The following is a 20,839-nucleotide window of genomic DNA, read 5'->3' as shown; positions in this document are numbered from 1 at the left end:
TCTGACACCTGTAGAGGGCCCTGGAAGAGTTCGCCTGGCTACGCCGAGAGTGCCTGAAGCCTGCCTGGACAAGGTGCTCCCTTCCAAGGCAGCCAATCTAATTTTGGACATCATCTTAGAGAGTTTCCCTAAACTGACTTGAAACGTCTCCCTAGTTTTGCACCTGGAGCCACACGGAACAAGAACACTCCTCTCGGACACTGGAACATGGAGAGTACGGCCTCCCCAAGGCCATCCCTCCTCCAGAAGGACATGGCCCCAGCCCCCCTCCCTCCTTCTCCACCACCTTAGGTAAAGCAGCAGTCTTGTAGAGTCAGTGCTGAGTGGTCACTCTCTTTTTAACTTTTATTTTGAGGGTGTGATTGTGAGTGTCACAAAAGGTGGTTAACCATCATCCCCCTGCTGCCACCATGGCCCAAGGGAGGAGCAGGAATGTGCCAACTGCAGGCTGGGGACCAGAAAACAGTCTAGACCATCTTCTCCCCCCATATCCATCTGGAGAGTCACTGGGTGAGGTGCCACTCCTTGCCCACAGGATTAAGGGTATGAGGGCTGAGAGGGGCCATGGGGCTCACAGAGCAGACAGCGTTGGGGAGAAGCTCAGGGAATGTGCAAAAGTGATCAAGTCATGGGCCAGGGTGGAACCAGCCCAGCCTGAGAGCAAGGGAGGGGGTGTGTGCTGGAGGCTGGAGGTCCGCAGCCAGGCAGCCTTGGGGGACAGAGTGAGTTTCCCAGGCCAGATGGCATGTGTGGGCAGGGGGCTCACTCCACAGGCAAGTTCAGAGTCTGCTCCGTGTTCCCAAGTTGGTATAGGGCCACCCGGGCCCTTCACTTGGCCACGTCGACGGCCAGCATGGCCTTGATTGCAGGGAACTTGTTGCAGGAGAAGTTGGCAAGGAGCTGCTTGGTGCCACTCCGGGTAGGCAGGATCTCAAAATGCACGCGGGACCGCTCCTTGGGGCGCAGGGCTGGCACGCTGATGGGGAAGGGCAGGAGTCAGTGTGAGGCCTCAAGTTCTGCTCTGGTCAAGGTCACTGCGCCTTCAACTCCCTCTAGCTGCCACCCTGGGTCATCGAGCCCCTTCAGCCCTGGGACCCCTCCGCAGGGGAAGGCTGGCGGGGGGGATGTCCCATGATCTCCCAAATATGAGGACCAGCTCCAAGCTCTGGTGACCTGGACTTCCCTTGAGTTCAAGTTTGGGGAACCCCAAAACCAAACGCGACGTCTATCCCTATGTGCAGATTCCTGAGTTGAGAGGCAAGAGGAATTCACTCTGCCTTGCCCAGGGCTTCCGGGAGGGCCCCTCTGCCCCTCTCCCACCACCCCACACCAGTCCCTCAGACTGGGACTCACTCGATCTTGAGGTTGCCCAGTAGCAGGCCGCTCCCCTCCACCATCAGCACGCAGTCCTTCACCGGTTCATCCAGCGGGTTGGAGAAGAGCATCTGCACCTTCGCAGGTTTCTGCACCTTGGCCTCGTTCAGCACCTGCGGGAAGAGGGCTTGACAGAGTCAGGGCCAGGCCGCTCATTTCATCTGCCCTTGATGAGAGCTGACAGGGCTGCGCCAGAGACTTGGTGACAGGAAAGGTGTTGCTGAGGACAAAGGAAGGGAGGATGGTTGGTTTAGTCCTCCTAAGTGCCAGTGACATCCACGCAGGGGTTCCTAGGAAATTGCTGTCACCCCCAGGCTACAGACAGGACACCCAGGCGCGGAGGGAGAGGTGGCACATCACAAGGGCTGAGAGCGCTTAACTTTCCAGCCAGGTTCATGGACACTTTCTCAGTTCATCTTAGGAAGAGCAGCCCTCACTTTCCAGGATGTGCCACATGTGCTTTGCACAAGATCCTTGATCAGGGGCTGGAGAAACCTAGGTTTCCGGTCAGAGAAGCAACCTGGACTATTTGCTCCCAAAGATGAAAGCTCACGCTCCTGTTGAGACGCAGCCAAGCCTGGGTGGATATGATATCTCCCTGAGCCCCCTGATAAAGAGGGCTGATCCCTCTCTGCCTTCCTCCCTGGGCTAGAAAGAACCAAATGAGATCTTGGATGCCGACGAAAGCGCTTTGGAAACAGAAACCTAAACTGGGTGACTGGTGGATTTCCTTTTCTCTTTTGAGGATCCCTAAAGGTGGCTGCTTTTTGTTCATTTGGTTTTTCTTTTTCTTGACACCAATTCTCACTGCAACCATTTTACAGTAAGAAATCTGCAGCTCAGATTGATTCAAAAATCGAGGCCTTTCTAGTTCCAGAGCCGTTTGCTCTTCTTGCTGGACCCTGCAATGCCTGCCAATAATTTGTGCGTCATTGAAAGATTTTAGAGACCACGATCTGTACCATCATTTCTCCCGTGGAACTCATTTAAGTGTAGGACATGATGTGAAGGGTGAGGCATAATTTTATGCCATTGAGACCCAAGGGTACGTAAACGGTGCCATATTTTTCACACTGATATTCAATTTGAGATTTTCAAGTATCAAGTATTTGCTTTCCTTCCTTTATTGCTGCTGCTTACATCTGTGTGTGCACCCAAAGAAGAGGATAAGAGTCACTAGAAACTTGTGTCTGACTGCCGGTAGGTCATGTCACTAGGACATCACCCTTTGGAACAACCTTCAGATTGTATGGTCTGGTTCTAAAGTCCTCAATGTCCCAATCAGCGCCAAATAAGACAATATGATTTTACCCAAATTAGTATCTTTTCATACAGATCACCCACATGCCCTGCTCTGGAGGAGCTATGCATTGATTCATTCAGTCAGGATGAGATTGTCTTGATTCTCTCAAGGCTAAAGTAAAGGAGAGGTTGGGTTGAGAGCAAAATCACAGAAAGATGCCCAAAAGAAGAAAGAGCAGACGCGTTTTAAAAAGATTAAATAAAGTTTTTGATGGACTATTTCCAGGCTGTGTGCATTCTGATTTCCTTTTCAAAGATGTTACACTCTCTTGAAAGATGAAGCTGATGTGATATGGAAGTCTAAAAGATGTAGAGCGAGTGCTGAATAAAAGAGAACGCTATAAGCTGGTCTGAAGATATTGGATAAGGGAATATAATGGGGGGAACCTAACTTCATTTAAACAGTGATGATTTTCACAGCCTCAGGAGTGGGAGATGGCACTCACTGCCTGTCATTCTACAGGGACGGGGTGTGTTTCTTGGAAATGCCCTGGGACGCCAGAGCGGCTTCTAGACTCAGGGGACAATTGTGGATTGACGAAAACTCAGTGGGTGGGAAAGAAGGCGCGCCTGGAGCCCAGAAGCTCTGTTGCAGTCCTGCCCGTGGAGGGGGCTGTTTCTGTTTCACAACCACTGTGATGGGCCCACAATAGGGGTGGCACCCCCTCCCTAGCCCTGGAGGTGATGGACCAACCCCTCCTCCCCCCGTTCTGAAGCACAGTCTAGACTGACCAGGACAATGAAAGAGCCCTACGGCAGGCTAGCTGCATGGAGCGGGCGCCCTGGGTCCCCCTGCCCTCTCTCCGACATCAGGAACCCCTGAAGCTGGGGTGTAGCTTAGGGACCAGGGCAGTCACAAGTTATTCTAGAAATCTGGGGCTAGGGAGGCTAGTGGCACTGCGATGGAGCAATGACAACAAAAAGGCAATCGCTGTCTAGACCACTGGGACAGATGGTACAGCGGACTCAGGAGAAGCCTGAGCCACGAAACTCTGTGGGATCCCACGGAAGACCCCATCTTCCTCACCCATTCATCTGCCTGTCCTTTCCCGCCAGCCTCTCACCCATCAGATTTGTGCTGTGTGGCTCTGGCAGCCTCCGCCCTAGGCTGGGGTGGGTGTGGGTAGGGACAGGCTTGGAGTCAGCAAAACACTTCCAGCCCTGGTGCTGAGGAAGGGACAGAGTGGCCCCAAGTGGCAGGCGCTGACCTGCAAGCCCCCACATGCCTGGGCTCCTGAGAGGGCGCCTGGGAGCAGAGCCTGCAGCCAAAATATGAGGCATCCTAATTCTCAACCACTGGGAAGATGCTGTTGCTGGCTGTGGACACGCTGGCTGCCCTGGAAAGGCCCTGGTTCTGACAGTAGCTGGTAATTCCCTTCTCCACTGTGGGCCTCGGTTTAGTCATGTGTAAAACGGCAGCACACGGGAGCTCAAGACTAGGTTTCTAAGAGTCCATAACTCTGTAACTATAGGGTCTAGAGTCGGGAGATGCACGTGAGTTACATCCATTTCTGATTTGCTCTACAAACGTGTCTGGGGGCTGGGCTGCAGGTTCCCTGCAGGCAGGACCCACCCCTTGTGGCCCTCTGTGATTCCCAAGCCTGGCACAGCCCAGAACACAGCAGACATTCTGAGCGAGTAAGCTGAATAGCCCCCTGGCCCCTCCTCAGCTGGCATCCCCAGTGGGTCTAGACCTGCAACCAAAGAAGCTGCACATGCCTGTGGATCTTGCCAGACAGGGAGCAAGGACGCTGCTCTTTTTTTTTTTTTTTTTTTTTTTGGCCATGTTGCATGACTTGCACGATCTTGGTTCCCTGACCAGGGACTGAACCCGTGCCCCCTGCAGTGAAAGCTTCGAATCCTAACCACTGGACCGCCAGGGAGTTCCCAAAGATGCTACTCTGAGCGGAACTCTTGGCTGATGCATTTGGCTGGGGCTGGGGCCAGAGCTGGTCCTTGGCCCGTCAGCAGGGAAGGGCCTTCCTCGAGGTCTGGGAGGGCTGGGCTGGCTGGGGAGGCACCCCATCAGTGCCCCTTTACCTCCAGGATCAGGGTGGGGTTGTCCAGGATGACGTCCCTCTCCACCACCACCTCGGGCTCGTCGGTGACCTGGCACACAGCCGTGGTCCGGATCATGTTGTCTGCCTTCAGGTACCTCTCATACAGAGCATAGGGAATCTTTACAGGATGCTGTTTCTCTGCAAGGAGAAGCCAGAGAGCAGAGTGAGAGGGAGTGGGGTTGAAACCTTAAAAGCTGACGCCAAGCCAAGTCAGTGCGAGCTGGCCGGGAACATCTGGAGCCCAGGCTTGCCTGAGCCCTTCTTGCCAGGCCCTGTGAGAAACATCTGCTTGCTCTGTGCAGGCTGCAGAGCAGGGGCCGGCTCTGGCTGGCTGGGCAGATTCCAGGAGGATGGGCTCATAGGGGCTGAAGCCTCCTCCCTGTCCTAGAAAATACTGGAGGGCAAGTTTCCTTCTAAGGGGCAGGGGAAGAATACGAGTTATTAATTCATTGCCCAGTGATGGAAACGTAATGATGACAACACAGTAACAACCAGCAGGGGGAGCCAGGGGTTGGCTGAATAAGTACTTGGTCCTCCCAGGTCATCTAATAGCCTGGGATTCTGTTGCAGCAGCCTCCGAACCACCTCCCCACTTCTGGTCTCTCCTGCTTCCAGGACACCTACACACACCAGTCAGATAGGCTTTAGAAGCACTTCCCTGTCCTCCTCCCCCCGCAAAATCATGTCACTCTTCTTCCAAGTCACTTCAAAAATCTCCCATGGCCCCTTGCTGCCTCAGGAATAAAGTTCAGACCCCTCAGTACGGCCCTGTGTGTCTCTCTCTCTCAAAAGAACATTCCTTCCTGCACGTCTCACTGTCCTTTTGACAAAACAAGTACCTCATCACCTCCATGCTTTGACTCCCAAGGTCCCCTCAGATGGAAAGGCCTTCCCCACCTTTTCTCTCTTTATCTGGCTCCTCCCTGAAGTTCAAGGCCCCTCTCTGACTTGCAGGCCAGGCAGCAGGGGGTCTCTTTTTCCTCCGGGTGCAGGGCACTCCCCCCCCCCGCCCCATGCAGTCTTGCTGGGTGGTCCAGGGGTGCCCAGCATCCACAGGGTCACGTGTCCCTTGAGGTAAGGCTGGAGGAGGGACCGTCTCTGCTGTTAGCACCGGAGGGATTTATCCAGCCCGCCCAATGTGGTGATGCAGGTCCTTGCATCAGCTGGGCCAGCCCTCTTGGACAGTGAATCCTGAGGCTCAGAAAAGGAGGGGGACTTAACAGGGTTACCCAGAAAGTAGGTGACGACGTCAGGCCTCTAGGACCACTTCACTTGCCTCCATCTCATCTCACTCTGCTGCCTCTTGCGGAAGCACGGCGTTTTAAAACCCATCTCCCTCATGTAAATTACTTTCAGCCTACAAAAACAGCTCTTCTCTTGAGCTTTGAAGGTAAATAACAGCCAGGAAGTTGCTTTGCATATGGGGAAGATTTCTGCTAAATTCTGCCAGAAGACAGGTTGCTAGGGGATGCTGCCTTCTGACAGGTGTAACGCCTCTCAGTTTCTCTGCAGACAGAATTCTTTCAAGATGGGCTGTATCATTAACCAGTTTTTATTAGTTCCTTATGTGAAGCAAATGGCCACCCCACCCTTGTTTATCTGCTTTGTTAAGTCCAAACTTTTCATAACAGCTCGGTGGATTTTGCCAGCGTGGGCACACCTGCATTCTAATCCTTCCACAGCCCCAGCCTCTCTCTGCTCCACCTTGCTACCCAAGAGTTCAGAGTCACTGTTCCTCCCAGAGGCTCAGACCTCTGAGAAAACCTGTCACTGTCGCTGAGAATCAAGAAACCCCACCCACCCACTGGCCACTGTGGGGGAACATCAGTGAGGGTTCAAGACCGATTGGTATATTGCAACCTTTCTAGGGTCAGACCTGGAAAGTGATTCATTGTGGGGTGGGGGTGGGGTAGGGTGGGAGCTGGAATGGGGGAGGGGTGGCAGCAAGAAGACCTAGAAAATGGGTGGTAGTACTGGATTTAGCATTAGGAAATCTAGAGACCTGACACTGCCACTTACTGGCTATGACACTTAATCTCTTAAGAGTCACAGTCTCTCCAAGCTTCAGTTTCCCCCTCTGTAAAAGGGAGTACTGAAACCTGTCCTTTTAGAAGGTCAAATGTGATAGTACATGAGAGTACATAAGGAAGTACTCTGCAAACTGGCTAAAGCGGTATGTAGCTGTAAGGGGTATTGCGGAGTGTCTATTGACTACTAAAGCCTCCCTCCTTCCTCCCCCAGGGCAGAAAAGGATTTTGGTTAGCACCACCCTGACTTGCACTCTTCACCATGACAGCAACCTCCAAAGCTTCAAAACCCAAGGCTTAACCACAGAGGCCATGAGCTATTCCTTCCTTCATCAGTTGATTTGGTTTCAGTAGGAACTCTCCAACCCCAAGAGAGTACCAGCTACCTTGGGTGCGTGGCCTCCCAGGAACCTACAGGATGAGTTACCTTCTTTAGGATCCAGGGATAGAGTGAAGGAGTCCTTCCACACCTCGTGTACAAGTGTGCCGTTGTAGACAATAGTCCAGGCTGTCATGTTCACCGTCACTGACTTCGAATCACTTGTTAGGTTTTGGAGCAACAGGGTCAGGTTGACATCTTTGCCCACTGCCAGTAAGCCAGTGATCTTGAACTTCCCAGAGAGGCTGGGCTTCCGTTCCTCTCTTGCAAAGCTTCTTGCAGACATTGGGCCAAATGATGCACTGGGTTTAAGTTTCCTCAAAGCCTTTTCAAATACTTGTCTTTCCTGACTGGAACCTGTGTCGTGGGAAAAGAGAGAAGCATCTCAGGGACATGGTGGCAACCTGGACAAAAGACAGCATCCTGCTTGGAAGGGTGGCCCGGAACTAACACTGGTTCTGCTGCTTGAGCAACGATTCTGATCCAAGCAAGTGTCTGACCTCTGCAGGTCTCCATTTTATCCTCTTTAACATGAAGCTCACAGCCCTGCTCTTCCATTCGGCTCTAAATTTCCATGAAGCTGTAGGGAAAGCTGCATAAAATTACTATATGGCTTGATATTTTGCTTAAGTTAATTAGGTTAGATCTCTCCCTTCCTGCCTTCCTCTCTTCCTGCCTTCCTCCCTTCCTTTCTTCCTGCCTTCCTCCCTTTCCTTCTCCTTTCTTTCCTTTCTTTCCTTCTTCCTTCCTTCCTTCTTTCGATAAAAGGTCCTTTGTGAGACTTAAAGAACAGATAATTTAAATATAACAAAAACTGAGCTAAAAAAGGTTAGAATAAGTTCATAAGTGAAAAGAAAGGCTATGATTTTAGAATTAACTTCATTGAAAAAATTTTCAAACCAGTTTACCATATTACTCTGCTTTGTTTCTAAAGATGCTTTGAGAATTGAAGAGTGGAACTGTTGTTCATGTCAGTTGACAAGAACTTCCCACAATTGGTATGGTTCCAGTTGAGACTAGTTTAAATTGTCGAGAGAGTTCAGATTTCAAAAATGCAAAGGCTGAACCACAGGATGGGTTTCTTATTCTGAGTCAGGTTGTGGGTGCTGCTGAATGTGATGCGGTCCCAGGGGAATAGCCAAGATCATGGCCTAGAAATTACGGCTCTTGGGGCTCTGAGAGCTGATAACCAAATCCAAGCCTCTGAATCAGGGTAGACCACACAGTGCACAGAAGGCTCCCTGCCTTGACCTGAAGATAGATCCGCCATCAAGAAGAAGGTGTTGACCTCCCAGGAACACGGACAGAGATACACAAAGAAGAATGACCATACTTATGCCCCTGCCCTCTGACTTCCCCAACGAACCTGTGAAATTTTAAGGCATCAGAAGACTTATTAGAAGAACTTTATAATTTAGCGAGATCTTTCCCATAAGTGACATGTAACAACTGGCAGAGACCCCAGAGGCCAACCATTAGAGTTAAGGACCTAAGAGGAGGAGAGACTGGTCCAATAGACTGGTAATCTGGGAATTAGGGGCAGAAAGAAGGCCAGTCTCCAGAAGTCAAGACTTGTAGCCTAGTTCCTCCCATGTACCCTACTGAAAAGAAGGCAGGCAGCCGAATTACCCAAGCTGATGGCTCCTGGTGGGCTGGGTTCCTTTGGGTGCCTTTCCATTCTCTAGCCCAGCTGTAAGTCCACACCCAGGTCTGACGGCTGTGTAGGGAGCTGAGCCTCTGTGCCCAGAACCTCGAAGCAGGAATGTTTGCACAATGAGGCTCAGAGCCTAGGTAGCTATATAGGTCACCTGCCAGGCTTACTCAAGACTAAGCCTCCTGCTACTGTTTTCTCCCTTGGTGGTGGTGTTGCTCAGATGCTTAACCATCCATTTTTTGAGCTTTTCCTCCCTGAGGCCATCAGACACAAGCTGGAATAATTAGGGGAGGAGGATTGGGCAACAACAGGTGGGGTGATCAGCCCTGCTGTCACGCAGGGGATGGGGCATCGCCAGAGGTCCTGCAGGGATCCCCAACCTGGCTGTGGCCCCTCCCCATGGCTCAGGACAGTCAGAGCCCCCAGGAAGCAGAATCAAGGTGTGACAGTCAGGTAAGGAACCCCACAGGATCACACAGCCATGTAAGCAGTGCACTTCAAAAGTCCCTCTGGGAGGTCATTCCAATGAGGCTGCAGATGTTCAAGTTGATAAAAATCATCACTATTTATTAAGTCCTCACTATGTGCCGGGCACTGCCCTTGGCACTTTCTGTACACTAGCTCATTTATATCCCACTGAAGACAGGCCTTGCTTTTCTCATTTTACAGGTGAGGAAACCAGGGATCAGAGATGCTAAGAATCCTGCTTGAGGTTGCACAGTTATCAGGGGTAGGATGCAGTTCACCTCCTGCCTGGGGTTATCTCTTCCCTGGCCCCTACTTTTGTTTCTACATAATGACACTGTTGAGAATGCATGTCACACACCAGCCTGTGCCCCTGGCCTGTGAGCTCTGCAGGGGCAGGGGCCCATCCTCAGGATGCTTCCTGGCCTCCTGGAATGGGGCATAGGCAGGCACTTGGGGAGGTCTCAGTACATGTTTACTGACTGAGAGAAAGGCCATCTGACCCCAACTTGGGGAATGGCCTGCACAGAGGAACTGGGGTCCAGCTGAGGCACCAATCTCATTACCCTAGAGTCGTGCCTCAACATGGCCCCAAATACCACACCCTGGGGGTCACCCATCTGGACGTGGAGGCCACCTTCCCTGCTCAGCTTTCCTCTTTTGTAAATGGCAGCCAACAGCAGCAGCCAGCAGGGACACAGAGCTGTGGGTCTACTTTAGGGTGCACGTGGGCACCTTCGCGAGAGCACTTTTCTTGACACCTTAGAACCAGCTGTGAGGATCAGCTGAAGCAACTATTTCAAAACATTTTAGAAAGAGTGACATGTTGACCCCATTAAGGAGTGACTGGGCTGCTAGAGCAAGCATTAAAGCATTAATTCACTTTTGCCTATTTCTAAAAATGAACATCACCTCCAAATGTAGAACTTTTGTCACCATTGAGACTCCTTAAAGAGGTAAGTTGCTGACTCTGAAAGCAACTTCTGAAATAGAGCGACAAATGTAATTTGTGTTAAAGGTGGCCTTGTAGCAACTAGGCTTCTAGTGACTTTAGGGGGACCGGTGCTCATGCAGATGCTGAAGATTTTGGGGACTCAGGTGTCGTCCTCCTGGTGTCGGCCCACCTCATCTGGCTTTCGGGGAGGCCTCTGAAGCAGACAAAGCAGCCCCCACGTCTTTGGCGGCTGTCCAATTCTTTTTTCAGAGGATGTTTCCTGCCTGTGTTTCTTAGAGGCTAGGGGAGTGGGCTGACTCAGAGGCCCTTGGGGGTCTCCCATGGGAGCCATGTTTCTCCTGTGGGGTGATGTTCAGTCATGGTGCTGTCATCTCAGTTGTACAATTGGCAAAGGGACACAGCTGGAGATGAGCTGGATTGACAGCTGCCTGAGACCTGCGGCAAACTTCCACTGATACCGTGTCTGCCTGTGACAGTTCTGTCCCCACGGAAACAGTCTGGGAGCTGGGCGTTAGATGCCAGGGAGCAGTCCTACCATTCAGGCAGAGCTGGCTGGGAATGCGGGAGGAGTATGAGGAATTTTTCCTTCTCCACCTCAGAGCTGTCTTCCCACCACCAAGCCCTGGCTGGCACAGCCCATCCGCGTCCCTCCTACCTTCTGGGTACTTGTACTTCTCGGTGACATCTATGCGAGAGTTGCTGCCCACGGCTTTGGTGCTGATGTATTTGCCAACGGTGGAAGAGTCCGAGGAACTTTTCTTCATGGTGCCCGTCGAGGCATCATAGATCCAGGTGATGCGGTCAGCGTTCACCTCCCCAAAGATGAAGGGCATGTCGAAGTCCCAGTCCACGTTACCCTCTCGGATAGCGATAACTGAAGCAGGGCCGCACTGGAACACCCCTGGGGGCCAGAGTGCAGAGGTTAGGTACATGCCAAACCCAGGCCCATGTGCAACAGCCCACCCCATGGCCTGCTCCTCTGGGGGCCATCCACAACCACCCAACTCCCCTGCCTCTTCCCTGCCAACTGCTTCAACCCCGACAGCCTGCCCGCCTCCTTGGGCACTCAGCAAGACCCTCCGGGGCTGTTATCTTCTGCAATAGCACTCTGGTCAGACTCCAGCTCCACGGAAGACAGCCCAGTCCTGCATTCTGTGGTGCATAATCTGTGCTGACCCACAGCCCTCAGTCTGTTGCCTAAAGGGGAAACTCTTGCTCTCTTGTGCTCAGGGCTGCTGCTTTTCTACTCTGCAAATCGTTCTTCCCAAATCACCCCCCTATTCCTGGAAGACTTCTCTGCATACCCAGCCCACAGGGATGTCCTGCTTCTTCAGGCTCCCAATCCCTGACCGTCATCCCTCCTTGAGCACTCAGCATAGGTAGCTCAGACAGATAGATATGTAGACAGGTAGATGGATACATAGAGGGACAGATAGATGGATTCAGAGATGAATGGATGGATGGGTGGATGGATGGATATGGTGCAGATGTAGGTATAGACACATAGATATAGTTTCATTCATGAAGTGCCCAGATGGAAAAAAGCAAGGTACAGTAGAATAGAAAGAAGAGTATTATTTCACTTGTGTTTACAAAACAAATAAATAAAAAAAGGCACACACACACACACACTTTTATAAGCCTGAAAGAGTGACTTTCAACTTTTTTTCCCCATGACCTCTAGAAATAAGTAAATTTTACATCATGGCACATATATGATCCTGAAACAAAAATTACACAGCACAATTCTTATTCTTAATGTCCAATGCGCCCTGATATTATCTTTTCCTTCCCTTTTCCCCACCCCTTTCCATGCTATTCTATTTCATTTCTTAAAACAATGGTCACAACCCATTGAACTGATTTTATAGCCACTAATGGGTTACAGTGAAAGTTGAAATAGTGGCCTAGAAAATACCTGGAAGGTTACCCTCCTCATACCCAAGTTCCCCAAATCTAATGTTCATTGCTTCTGGTAGAGATGCTGCAGTTGGGGGAGGGGGTAAGAGTTCATTTTCCTTGTAAGTCCTTTTAGAATGATTTGAATTTTTTTAAACCATGTGCATATATGACTTTTATAATTATTTTTAAGTTTGAAAGAAACAACTGAAAATGAAGGTAATGGACAAGAATGCTCTGGAGGTCAGGGGAGGGAAGAGGAAAGGTTCTTGGAGAGCCTGAGACACAAGCTTTGATGGGAGAGTGGCCAGAGGGTCGAGCACAGGGACGGGGACAGGCCAGCCTGTGTGAAGGAGAGCTCAGCCTGGCAGGGGGCACAAGTGAAGGTGAGAGAGGTGCTGAGGCCATGATCATGGAGGCCTGGAGCCCAGCCAGGGAATGTGGGCTAAGTCCCAGCCAATGGGGAACCGGCAGGTTTCTGTGCTGGGAGGAATGGGCTACCAGAGGCGGTGTGGGAGAATCCCTGTTGGCAGGGGACGGCTCATTTCCCTTGCTGCCAGGCACTTGCCAGGGCCTCCGCAGCAGCTGTGTGGATGCAGGGATGGCAGTCATTTAAATAGAAGCCTGAACCAAGAAAACTAGGAGGCAAATCTACCTTGAAAATATATATTTTTTAATCCCACTGGGCCCTCCAGTGGTGGAGAGGATTTGGGTGACTTTGCTGTGCTGCTGCCCGCTGCTGTAAAGAACTGAGAGGTCATGACTTAAGAGCTAAACCCAGAGAAGGGGGCCATCAGAGGGTTGGTTACCTTGGCTCCTCTCCTGGGGGGTGGCGTCCAGAACCTGCCATCCATTGAATGAAGGGCCCAGGTCAGTCCGCACAAACCAGGCTTCATTCCAGACGTGGAAATTCCTGCAGACAGAACCACAGACTAAAGAGCTTGGCCAAGGACACACAGAAAAGGAGTGGCAAAACACCACATCTCTGATCTGCCAGTGTAGCATGCTGACACATCAGGTGAGTTTACTCTGTGCCAGATATTCTGCTAGACCTTGGCGAGTATTGTCTCACTTAAATTCTCACAGCACTATTAATGGGTACTATTTTTATACCCATCTCAAAAAAGGGGAAACTGAGGCTCAAAGAAGTTAAGCAGCTAACAATGGTAGAGTCAAATTTTGGACCCAGTTATGCCTAACTCCAAAACCCAGATCTTTAGGGTCCGTCATACAGGGTGAAGTACGTCAGAAAGAGAAAAACAAATACCATATGCTAACGCGTATATATGGAATCTAAAAAAAAATCCTTGTACTGTTGAACCTAGTGGCAGGGCAGGAATAAAGACACAGACGTAGAGAGCAGACTTGAGGATGTGGGGGATGGGGTGCGGGGGGAAGGGGACGTAAGAGAATAGCACTGACATACATACACTACCAAATGTAAAATGGATGGGAAGCTGCTGCATAACACAGGGAGATCAACTCAATGCTTTGTGACGACCTAGAGGGGTGGGATAGGGAGAGTGGGAGGGAGGCTCAAGAGGGAGGGGATTTAGGGATATATGTATACATATAGCTGATTCACTTTGTTGTACAGCAGAAACTAACACAACATTGTAAAGCAATTACGCTCCAATAAAGATCTGAAAACAAAACAAAACAAAACAAAACAAAAAACGACAGCCCAGGTCCTTGACCACTATTTTCTACTGCCTTTCCGAGGAGCAGAATGGATCTAGGTTAGAGCCAGAATCCAGAAAGCAAACACACACAGCTTTCTCCTGTGCATCCTGTTGGGGTACACTACTGTATTTCATGTGGGATAAGAATGAATGGGGCTGCAGCAAGAGTGACAGGTCTGGCCAAGAGCTACAGAGCCCTTGGGCTGAGGTCTGGGTTGAAGAATGTCTACCAGTCCTAAAATGGTCTTCTTCAATGACAGCCCCTTGTCTCCCAATCTGTGTGTCTCAGTCATTGGTGCCCTCCCTCAGCAGGAATAACCAGTTAGCCAAAGCTTTAGTCATTCTTGATTCTGCTCTCTATTCTCCTCCTCTCCAATCCCACAGCAACTACATTAACATTGGCCTTGGCATGTTTGGGTCTAATTTAGAAGAAAATGTAAGTCCAACATAAATTCAAGCTCTGTCCAACTTGAAAAAAAATTTTTTTGTACTCATGAGGTGGAGAAGATAGTTTTAAGCAGAGATACAACCTCAGAATGATAAGTCTGACTAGGTAAAAATCTTAAACTTGCATATACCAAATAAACAAAGAAACAAACTATAGATCTGTTTCCAGCATGGAGGAATAAGCTCATAATAGACAGTCCCTTCTGCAGAAAACAATAAACTGGGGGAAAAAATACAAAAGACAACTATCTGAGAGTAAACAAAGCAGGAGGATTTTGGAAGGATGTCAAAACTTTGAGGAAGGGGCCAGCATGGGGCAAATTGTACTTTGGTGACATTGCCCCAAAGGACAGGCTGCAGTTGGGGTAAAGTGCAGGGCAGTAAAAACGCCAGTAGACACCTACATTTTTCTCACCTGGGGAGATAAGAAACTGAGCCTGGGTTAACCAGGGTCACTAATGAGTGAGGGGGAAGTCTTGGAAAAGGAAGCATCAGAAAAGGGAAACCAGATTTGTATATAAACTCTGCCTAAACTTCTGGGCAACCTTAGAGCTAGGCATATTTGAGGCAAACGACAAGCAGTCCAGCTAAAAATTTAAAAAATGAACTGAAACTTGAGCTGCTGCCCCCTGCAGGTGACATAGAGTTTGCAGTTTGAGTCTACCTCAGGTAGACTGCTAAGACAAAATGCAGAATTACGATGTAACTGATGTCCAGGATACAATCCCAAATTACTTAACACACAGTGAGCCAGAAAAATGTAGCTTGTCCTCAAGGTAAAAGACCATCAATCAACAGGAACTAACCCTTAGATAATCAAGATGTTGGAATTACTGGATAAAGACTTTAAAGCAGTTATAATAACTATGCTCAATGAAATAAAGGAAAATATGATCATAACAAAAGGAAAAGAGGGGACCTCTTGGCAGCAAAACAGAAAATAAGAGAAAAGAACCAAATGGAAAATTTTAACTGGAAAAAGGGCCAATATCTGAAATTAAATAATTTGATGGATGGCTTACTAACAGAATAGAGATAACAGAGGAAAGAGTCAGTAAACTTGAAGACAGATCAGTAGAAATTATCCAACATGAAGAATAGATTGAAAAAAAGGTTGAAAAAGATCAAGTAGGGAAAATATATGCAACATGTGTACTAGACAGAGATTTACTGTAATGAACATAAAGTACTTACAAATCAATAAGACACAAAAGAGGAAGTCAAACATGCCGATATGACAATGCTCAGGCAATTTGCATAAGCAATACAAATGATCCCTGAACATATGAAAATAGTTTTAACTTCACCACTGTTAAAAGAAAATTAAAATGACCAAGAAATACCATTACACCTATCAGACTGACACAGATGAAAGCATAGGATGATACACATTGCTGTGTGATACTTGTTGTGTGGGAAAACAAGCACTGTCATACACTGCTGGTGGGAGTTTAAACTGGCATGACATTTGTGACGGGCAATTTGGCAATGAGCATGAAAAAAACTTTTAAAAATCTACATAGTCACTGAGTCAGTAGTTCCACTCCCTGGAATTTCTCCTAGAAAAACCCTTACATGAGTGCACATAGATGTACATGGAAAGATGGTCACTGAAGCATTGTTTGTAATAGAAAAAATAATGGAGGAAAAGTTTATCAATATGGAATTGATCCAATAAATGCGGCACAGCCACGAAACAGAATGTTGTGCAACTGTCCAAAAGAAGGAGCAAAACCAGTCTAGCACTGACATGGAAAGATGTCTAAATTATATCACCAAGTAAGAAAAACAAATTACAAAATAGTGTGTATATGTGTATGTATAGGGTTATAAAAATATATACTAATATGAAGACCCTATGTCCATTTAGAAAATTATAATTTAAAAAAGCAGTGAAAGTTTAGTTTCCCATAATTCTTTTATCTTAGGTAACCACAGTTTAAATAATGGATTGCTGTATATATTGTGCATATGGACAGATTTTGGTGCATATGAACTAAGTTGTACATTATTTCTGTAAGGTTTTCATTTTCTATAATGAAAATTACTTATTACTCCTATAATTCTCTAATTACAAAGTAAATGAATGTTTTTAAATATGTATATTATATAAACTAATAGCTAATACAGCTAAGTGTCAACACAGAAAACTATTGTTTTCTAACTGTCATATATTAACTCATTTAATCTTCACGATGCTCATGTAAGATAGGAATAAGTATTATTTCCTTTTGACAGTTCTGGAAACTGAGGCACAAAGGAGTTAAGTGACTTGTTCACGGTCTCAAAGTGAGTAAATAGGCAGAGTGAGATTTTTAATCCAGGTAGAAGGGCTGTAGAGCCCACGCTTTTAGTTACCAAACTATACTGTCTCTCTAAATTTTGATTTATGGACAAGAAAGATATTAAAAATTATAAAATAGACTAACCTGATCCCATTTGGGTAATCAATACTCAGTGCACATATATCTAACGTATGTGAGTGTGAACAGAATGAAGTGTCTGAAAGGATCTATCTCAAAATGTTATTAGTGTTTTTCTTTGGGTAGCTATATTACTATGATTCTCATTAATTTATTTTTCATTGTTTTATAATTAGGAAAAATTGTTTTCATTTTGCATGTTGTAAAATGAAACCTGCAAGGCTTCCTGTGGGGACCAGATTGGGAGTTCTACACCATACAGTTGTCAGAAGGAGTTAGAAGTCTTCTCTAAGTACTTATCAGGTGCACTGTGACCCTGCTACATCCTTCAGGGAACAAGGGGAGAGCTACAAAGTCAGCTCCAAAAGAAGGCAGAAGGAATAAGGCCACGGAGGTGAACAAATAGATAATGAAAATAATACCAACCAATGATAAGAGTGGGAAGAATGCATACTATTATTATTCACTACTGCAATGAAGGATAGGTTATTACAAAATTTCTGGAAGGCAACAGCAATAGATGTCATAAGCTTTAAAAATGTCCATTCCCTTTAACCTAGGATATACTATTTCTAGGAATCTTTCTTATGGGGCTAATCACAGATGTGCTCAAGATTTTTGTATAACAATGCTCGTTACAGTGTTATGCACAGTAGGAGAAAAAAGGATAGGTAACATAGGGAATAGGAAAGAGTGTATAGCAGGATAAGAGATAATGGTTTAACCATTCCATGGAATATGCGACTTTTAAAATCTTATTTTTGAAGATCACTTAATGACATTGGGAAAATGTTCATAACATCATGTTTAGTCAAAAACACATGATTTAAAACAACAAACAAACAAAAAACACATGAGTTAAAACTATGAAGTGGTTGGTTTCCAGGTGTGGGGAAAAGTAGGACGTGTGTATCATATGCTCTGTCTTATACCCATGCCTTTATAAAATGTATGATCCCAATTCTATAAAAACAACAACTAATAAAGAAAAGATTGGATAGAAAACTATTGAATATTTAAAGTATGTGAACCATAGGATTATAGATGATTTTTTACTTCTTTACCTATATCTGAAATTTCCTATAACTGTGAAAAAAAAAGTCATCATAAAAATTATCTCCAGGCAGACCCATAAAATGTCTTTTTGAAAAGGTCCTTAAGATCAGTTAGCATTCGCCCAAGAGAAAGCGGGAGGAGTGTGGGAAGACTATCCTAAAAGGATGAAAGCCGGCGAGAGAGGATTAGAAGAAAGGAAGAACACCAAGTTTCACATTCATTTGATTCCTGGCAGAGAGCCCTAGGAGAGGGGCGGGTTGGTAAAGATATATCGGTAAGTAGCTATGTTTGAATACTTATTTGCAAGGCAGGAATTTAAGACAAAGCAGATAACAAGTACATCCTGGTCCCTCCCTCCTTTGAAAGCCAGCACTTTGCTCACACTTACTTGGGATGAATGTGCCTTTCAAATGCACCATCAGGTTTGTTTCTGGTTGTGTGCCACACTCTTTCCCACCTCCCAACCTTGGGCTCTGCTCCTGTCTTGAGGGTTTCAGGAGTAGGAGTTCAGGAGAAGAACAGATTGAGGCATTTATTTAAAAAGAGGCAGATTCCTGCCCCTCCTAGCTCGCTGCACCAAAATCAACTCTAACTTGACCTTTGAAGTTTATAAACCACTGCCTCTAGAGATAGCAACTGAGTTATGCTTACCTTTGAATTCATGGGCTCAGGAGACCCTCTCAAGAAAGTGACCCAAATCCCTACCCCTTCTGCTGGTGAAAGCCTATTTGTCTTTTCAAATGCAGTTCAGATACTACCTCCTTCAAAAAATCTTTTCCTAACATACTCAGAGAGTGCCAACCTTACCTCTGTGCTCTCTCTCAATCTTGCACGATTCAGTTATTTGACTTTGGCTCCATAATCACCCAGCTTCTCATGCAGCTGGGAACTCCTCTAGCAAGGTTCCTATATCTCAATCCTCTTGGGGCCCTGTGCCCAGTGCTTGAAGTACTTACATCACGCTCACTGAATTGAATTGTTCTGGAACCTGGACACTCCTGCAGCCTCTGTTTCCTTGCTATGGGTCTGAGCAAGCGCTCCAGGTACGTTGGGGACTGGCTAAGTATTAGTGGAGGCTGGTGGCCATGGAGAGATGCACTGGGAGCCAGGGCTCGAGTAGGGGTATGGGTTCCGATAGCTCTTCTCCAGAACTGACCAACTCCACCTCCCTGACCACAGGGCTGGGTAATCTCCCTCTGCCTTCCACCTCGGAGCTCTATATAGGCTACAAATAGAGTCAAGTCTGTGACTTGGGAAACTGGGGAATCAAGTCAAATGAAATAAGAAAACAAGCCAGAATTGTCAAGATAAAGATAACTTTGGCCAAACTGTTCTAAATAATTTGTCATCGCCTCAGAAACCTCCTTTATAGTGGTGCCGAAAGGAACCATATTAAAGAAGCTTCCCCCAAAGTGTCCTGACTCCGAAGAAGTGAAAACTCTAGAGCCTTGTGCCTTTTAAGTCAAACCACTGGCATGAGCAGAATGGTTTAGAAGAAAATGGACTCCACTGGATACTGTAATATGATTCAAAGAAAGATCTAGAAGTAATTGTTGAGGTCCCCGACCTAGCCCTTCATTTTACAGATGGGAAACCTGAGGTAGAGAAAAGTTAAGGAAGTTGTGTAAAGTTAGACACTTATTTAGAGCACCTCAGTATCTCCAGCTGTTTACCTGTGCTTCTCCCTGGGCCTCTGTTTTTCTCATATATGAAATGAGCGGGTCTCTCTCTAAGATACCTTCCAGCTCTAATGTTCTTTGACTCGGGAGAGTCCTTAACAGACACCTGTGCCCACCTCCAGCTTGGATGCTATTTCAGTGTGACTTTGGGCAAATTGTGTCTCCACACTGAACTCCCAAGACAGCGTCTAGTCTCAGAAAAATTGCACGTGCTGCCTAAGTGTGAACCTAAGAACCCAGCCTCTCCACCTGGTTGGTGTCCAGACAGCCACTCCCCTTCTGGAAAATCTCAAGGTAAGAGGTCAGAATTCTCAACCATCAGTGAGGCATAGTGGTAATATTCTTTGGCACCTCTTCTGGTGCTTCACAGTTTACAAAGCCACCTGGGTTCAAGTCCCAGCTCCACCGTTTTCTAGTTACTTGCCCTTGGGTGACTGACTCTGTCTCTCAGGTTCCTCAGCTGTAAAATGGGGTGATCAGAATAGTGCCTGCTTCATTGTTTCTGAAGAGTACATGCAAGCCCTCAGAACAGTACCTGGAACACAGCAATTGCTCAGCAAGTTATTAGTTGCTGCTGTTATTATTATTAAGCACTGTCAGGTGCTTAACCTCTCTTGAACTTTACATTCTATTACTTTAGGCAAATCTGGACAGCGTTCTAAAAACTTTTAACATTTGCAGCATACAAAGATTCAGATGGAAGGATTTCTGTCCAAATCCAAACTGTCCTTTTAATTTCACTCCCTGCAGACAATGACTCACGGGAGAGCTTCCCCCCCCTTCCCCCGGTGGAAACCATGTTGAAGGGACAGGATAGCTCCCTTGGGAGGGGTAGCTCTTACCCCAAAAGTGGGGCAAGCTGAAGCTGCAGAGAATAAAAAAATTAAAGAGATTTAAGTGAACATCTAGTTTCAGGCCAACCTTTATATTTCACTGATGGAGAAATTGGGGACCAGAAAGATGAAGTGGCTTACACAAGTTCTAGAGCCAGATGGTAGTGGGTCTGGAGCTAGAGCTCAGGACTCCCTGTCAGCACACCATCCAGGGCTGGTTCCCTTCCTACAACTGGTAGAGAGGGGGATGGGGAGGGACTCAGCACTCAGTGTTTTCTGAGGAGGGTTCTGATGAGGGGTGATGAGACTCCCAGGAAAAATCAGAGCTTTAGGGCCTGATGTCCTGCAATGAGGCCAACAGAAATGACAGTGGAGACACCCTGGAATATCTCCACAGGCCCAGACTTGCCCCAAGGTGATTATATTTGGAATGAATTATGAAGCTAATGTGGAGTGGTAACATGAACCAGTAACCAAGAGATCTCAGGTCTAATTCAAAATTCAGCTTAAAGGCCCCACCTTCCTGTTCCCAGGAAGTCTTCCTTGATGACTCCCTCCCTGAGTTCCCACGGTGCTTACTGTCCGAATCACGCACCTGGCGCAC

General features: G+C 47.4%; 1 protein-coding gene across 1 annotated transcript in view; it reads right to left on the bottom strand.

Annotated features, from left to right (window-relative positions):
- Positions 1 to 323: 323 nt before the first annotated feature.
- TGM3 (transglutaminase 3) overlaps positions 324 to 20,839 on the bottom strand; it is a 39,467-nt gene continuing 18,951 nt past the window's right edge. Inside the window, exons 8-13 of the mRNA XM_057702551.1 lie at positions 12,925 to 13,028; positions 10,872 to 11,117; positions 7,191 to 7,499; positions 4,717 to 4,874; positions 1,354 to 1,487; positions 324 to 976 (exon numbers count right to left, since the gene is read on the bottom strand). Coding sequence (XP_057558534.1) covers positions 829 to 976; positions 1,354 to 1,487; positions 4,717 to 4,874; positions 7,191 to 7,499; positions 10,872 to 11,117; positions 12,925 to 13,028 — 1,099 coding nt within the window. The 3' untranslated portion in view covers positions 324 to 828. The remainder of the gene's footprint in view (positions 977 to 1,353; positions 1,488 to 4,716; positions 4,875 to 7,190; positions 7,500 to 10,871; positions 11,118 to 12,924; positions 13,029 to 20,839) is intronic.

Source organism: Hippopotamus amphibius, chromosome 12, assembly GCF_030028045.1.
Source record: "Hippopotamus amphibius kiboko isolate mHipAmp2 chromosome 12, mHipAmp2.hap2, whole genome shotgun sequence".
Classification (NCBI taxonomy): Eukaryota; Metazoa; Chordata; class Mammalia; order Artiodactyla; family Hippopotamidae; genus Hippopotamus; species Hippopotamus amphibius.
The sequence above is the reverse complement of the archived record's forward strand: the minus strand, read 5'-3'. Positions and strand labels throughout refer to the sequence as shown.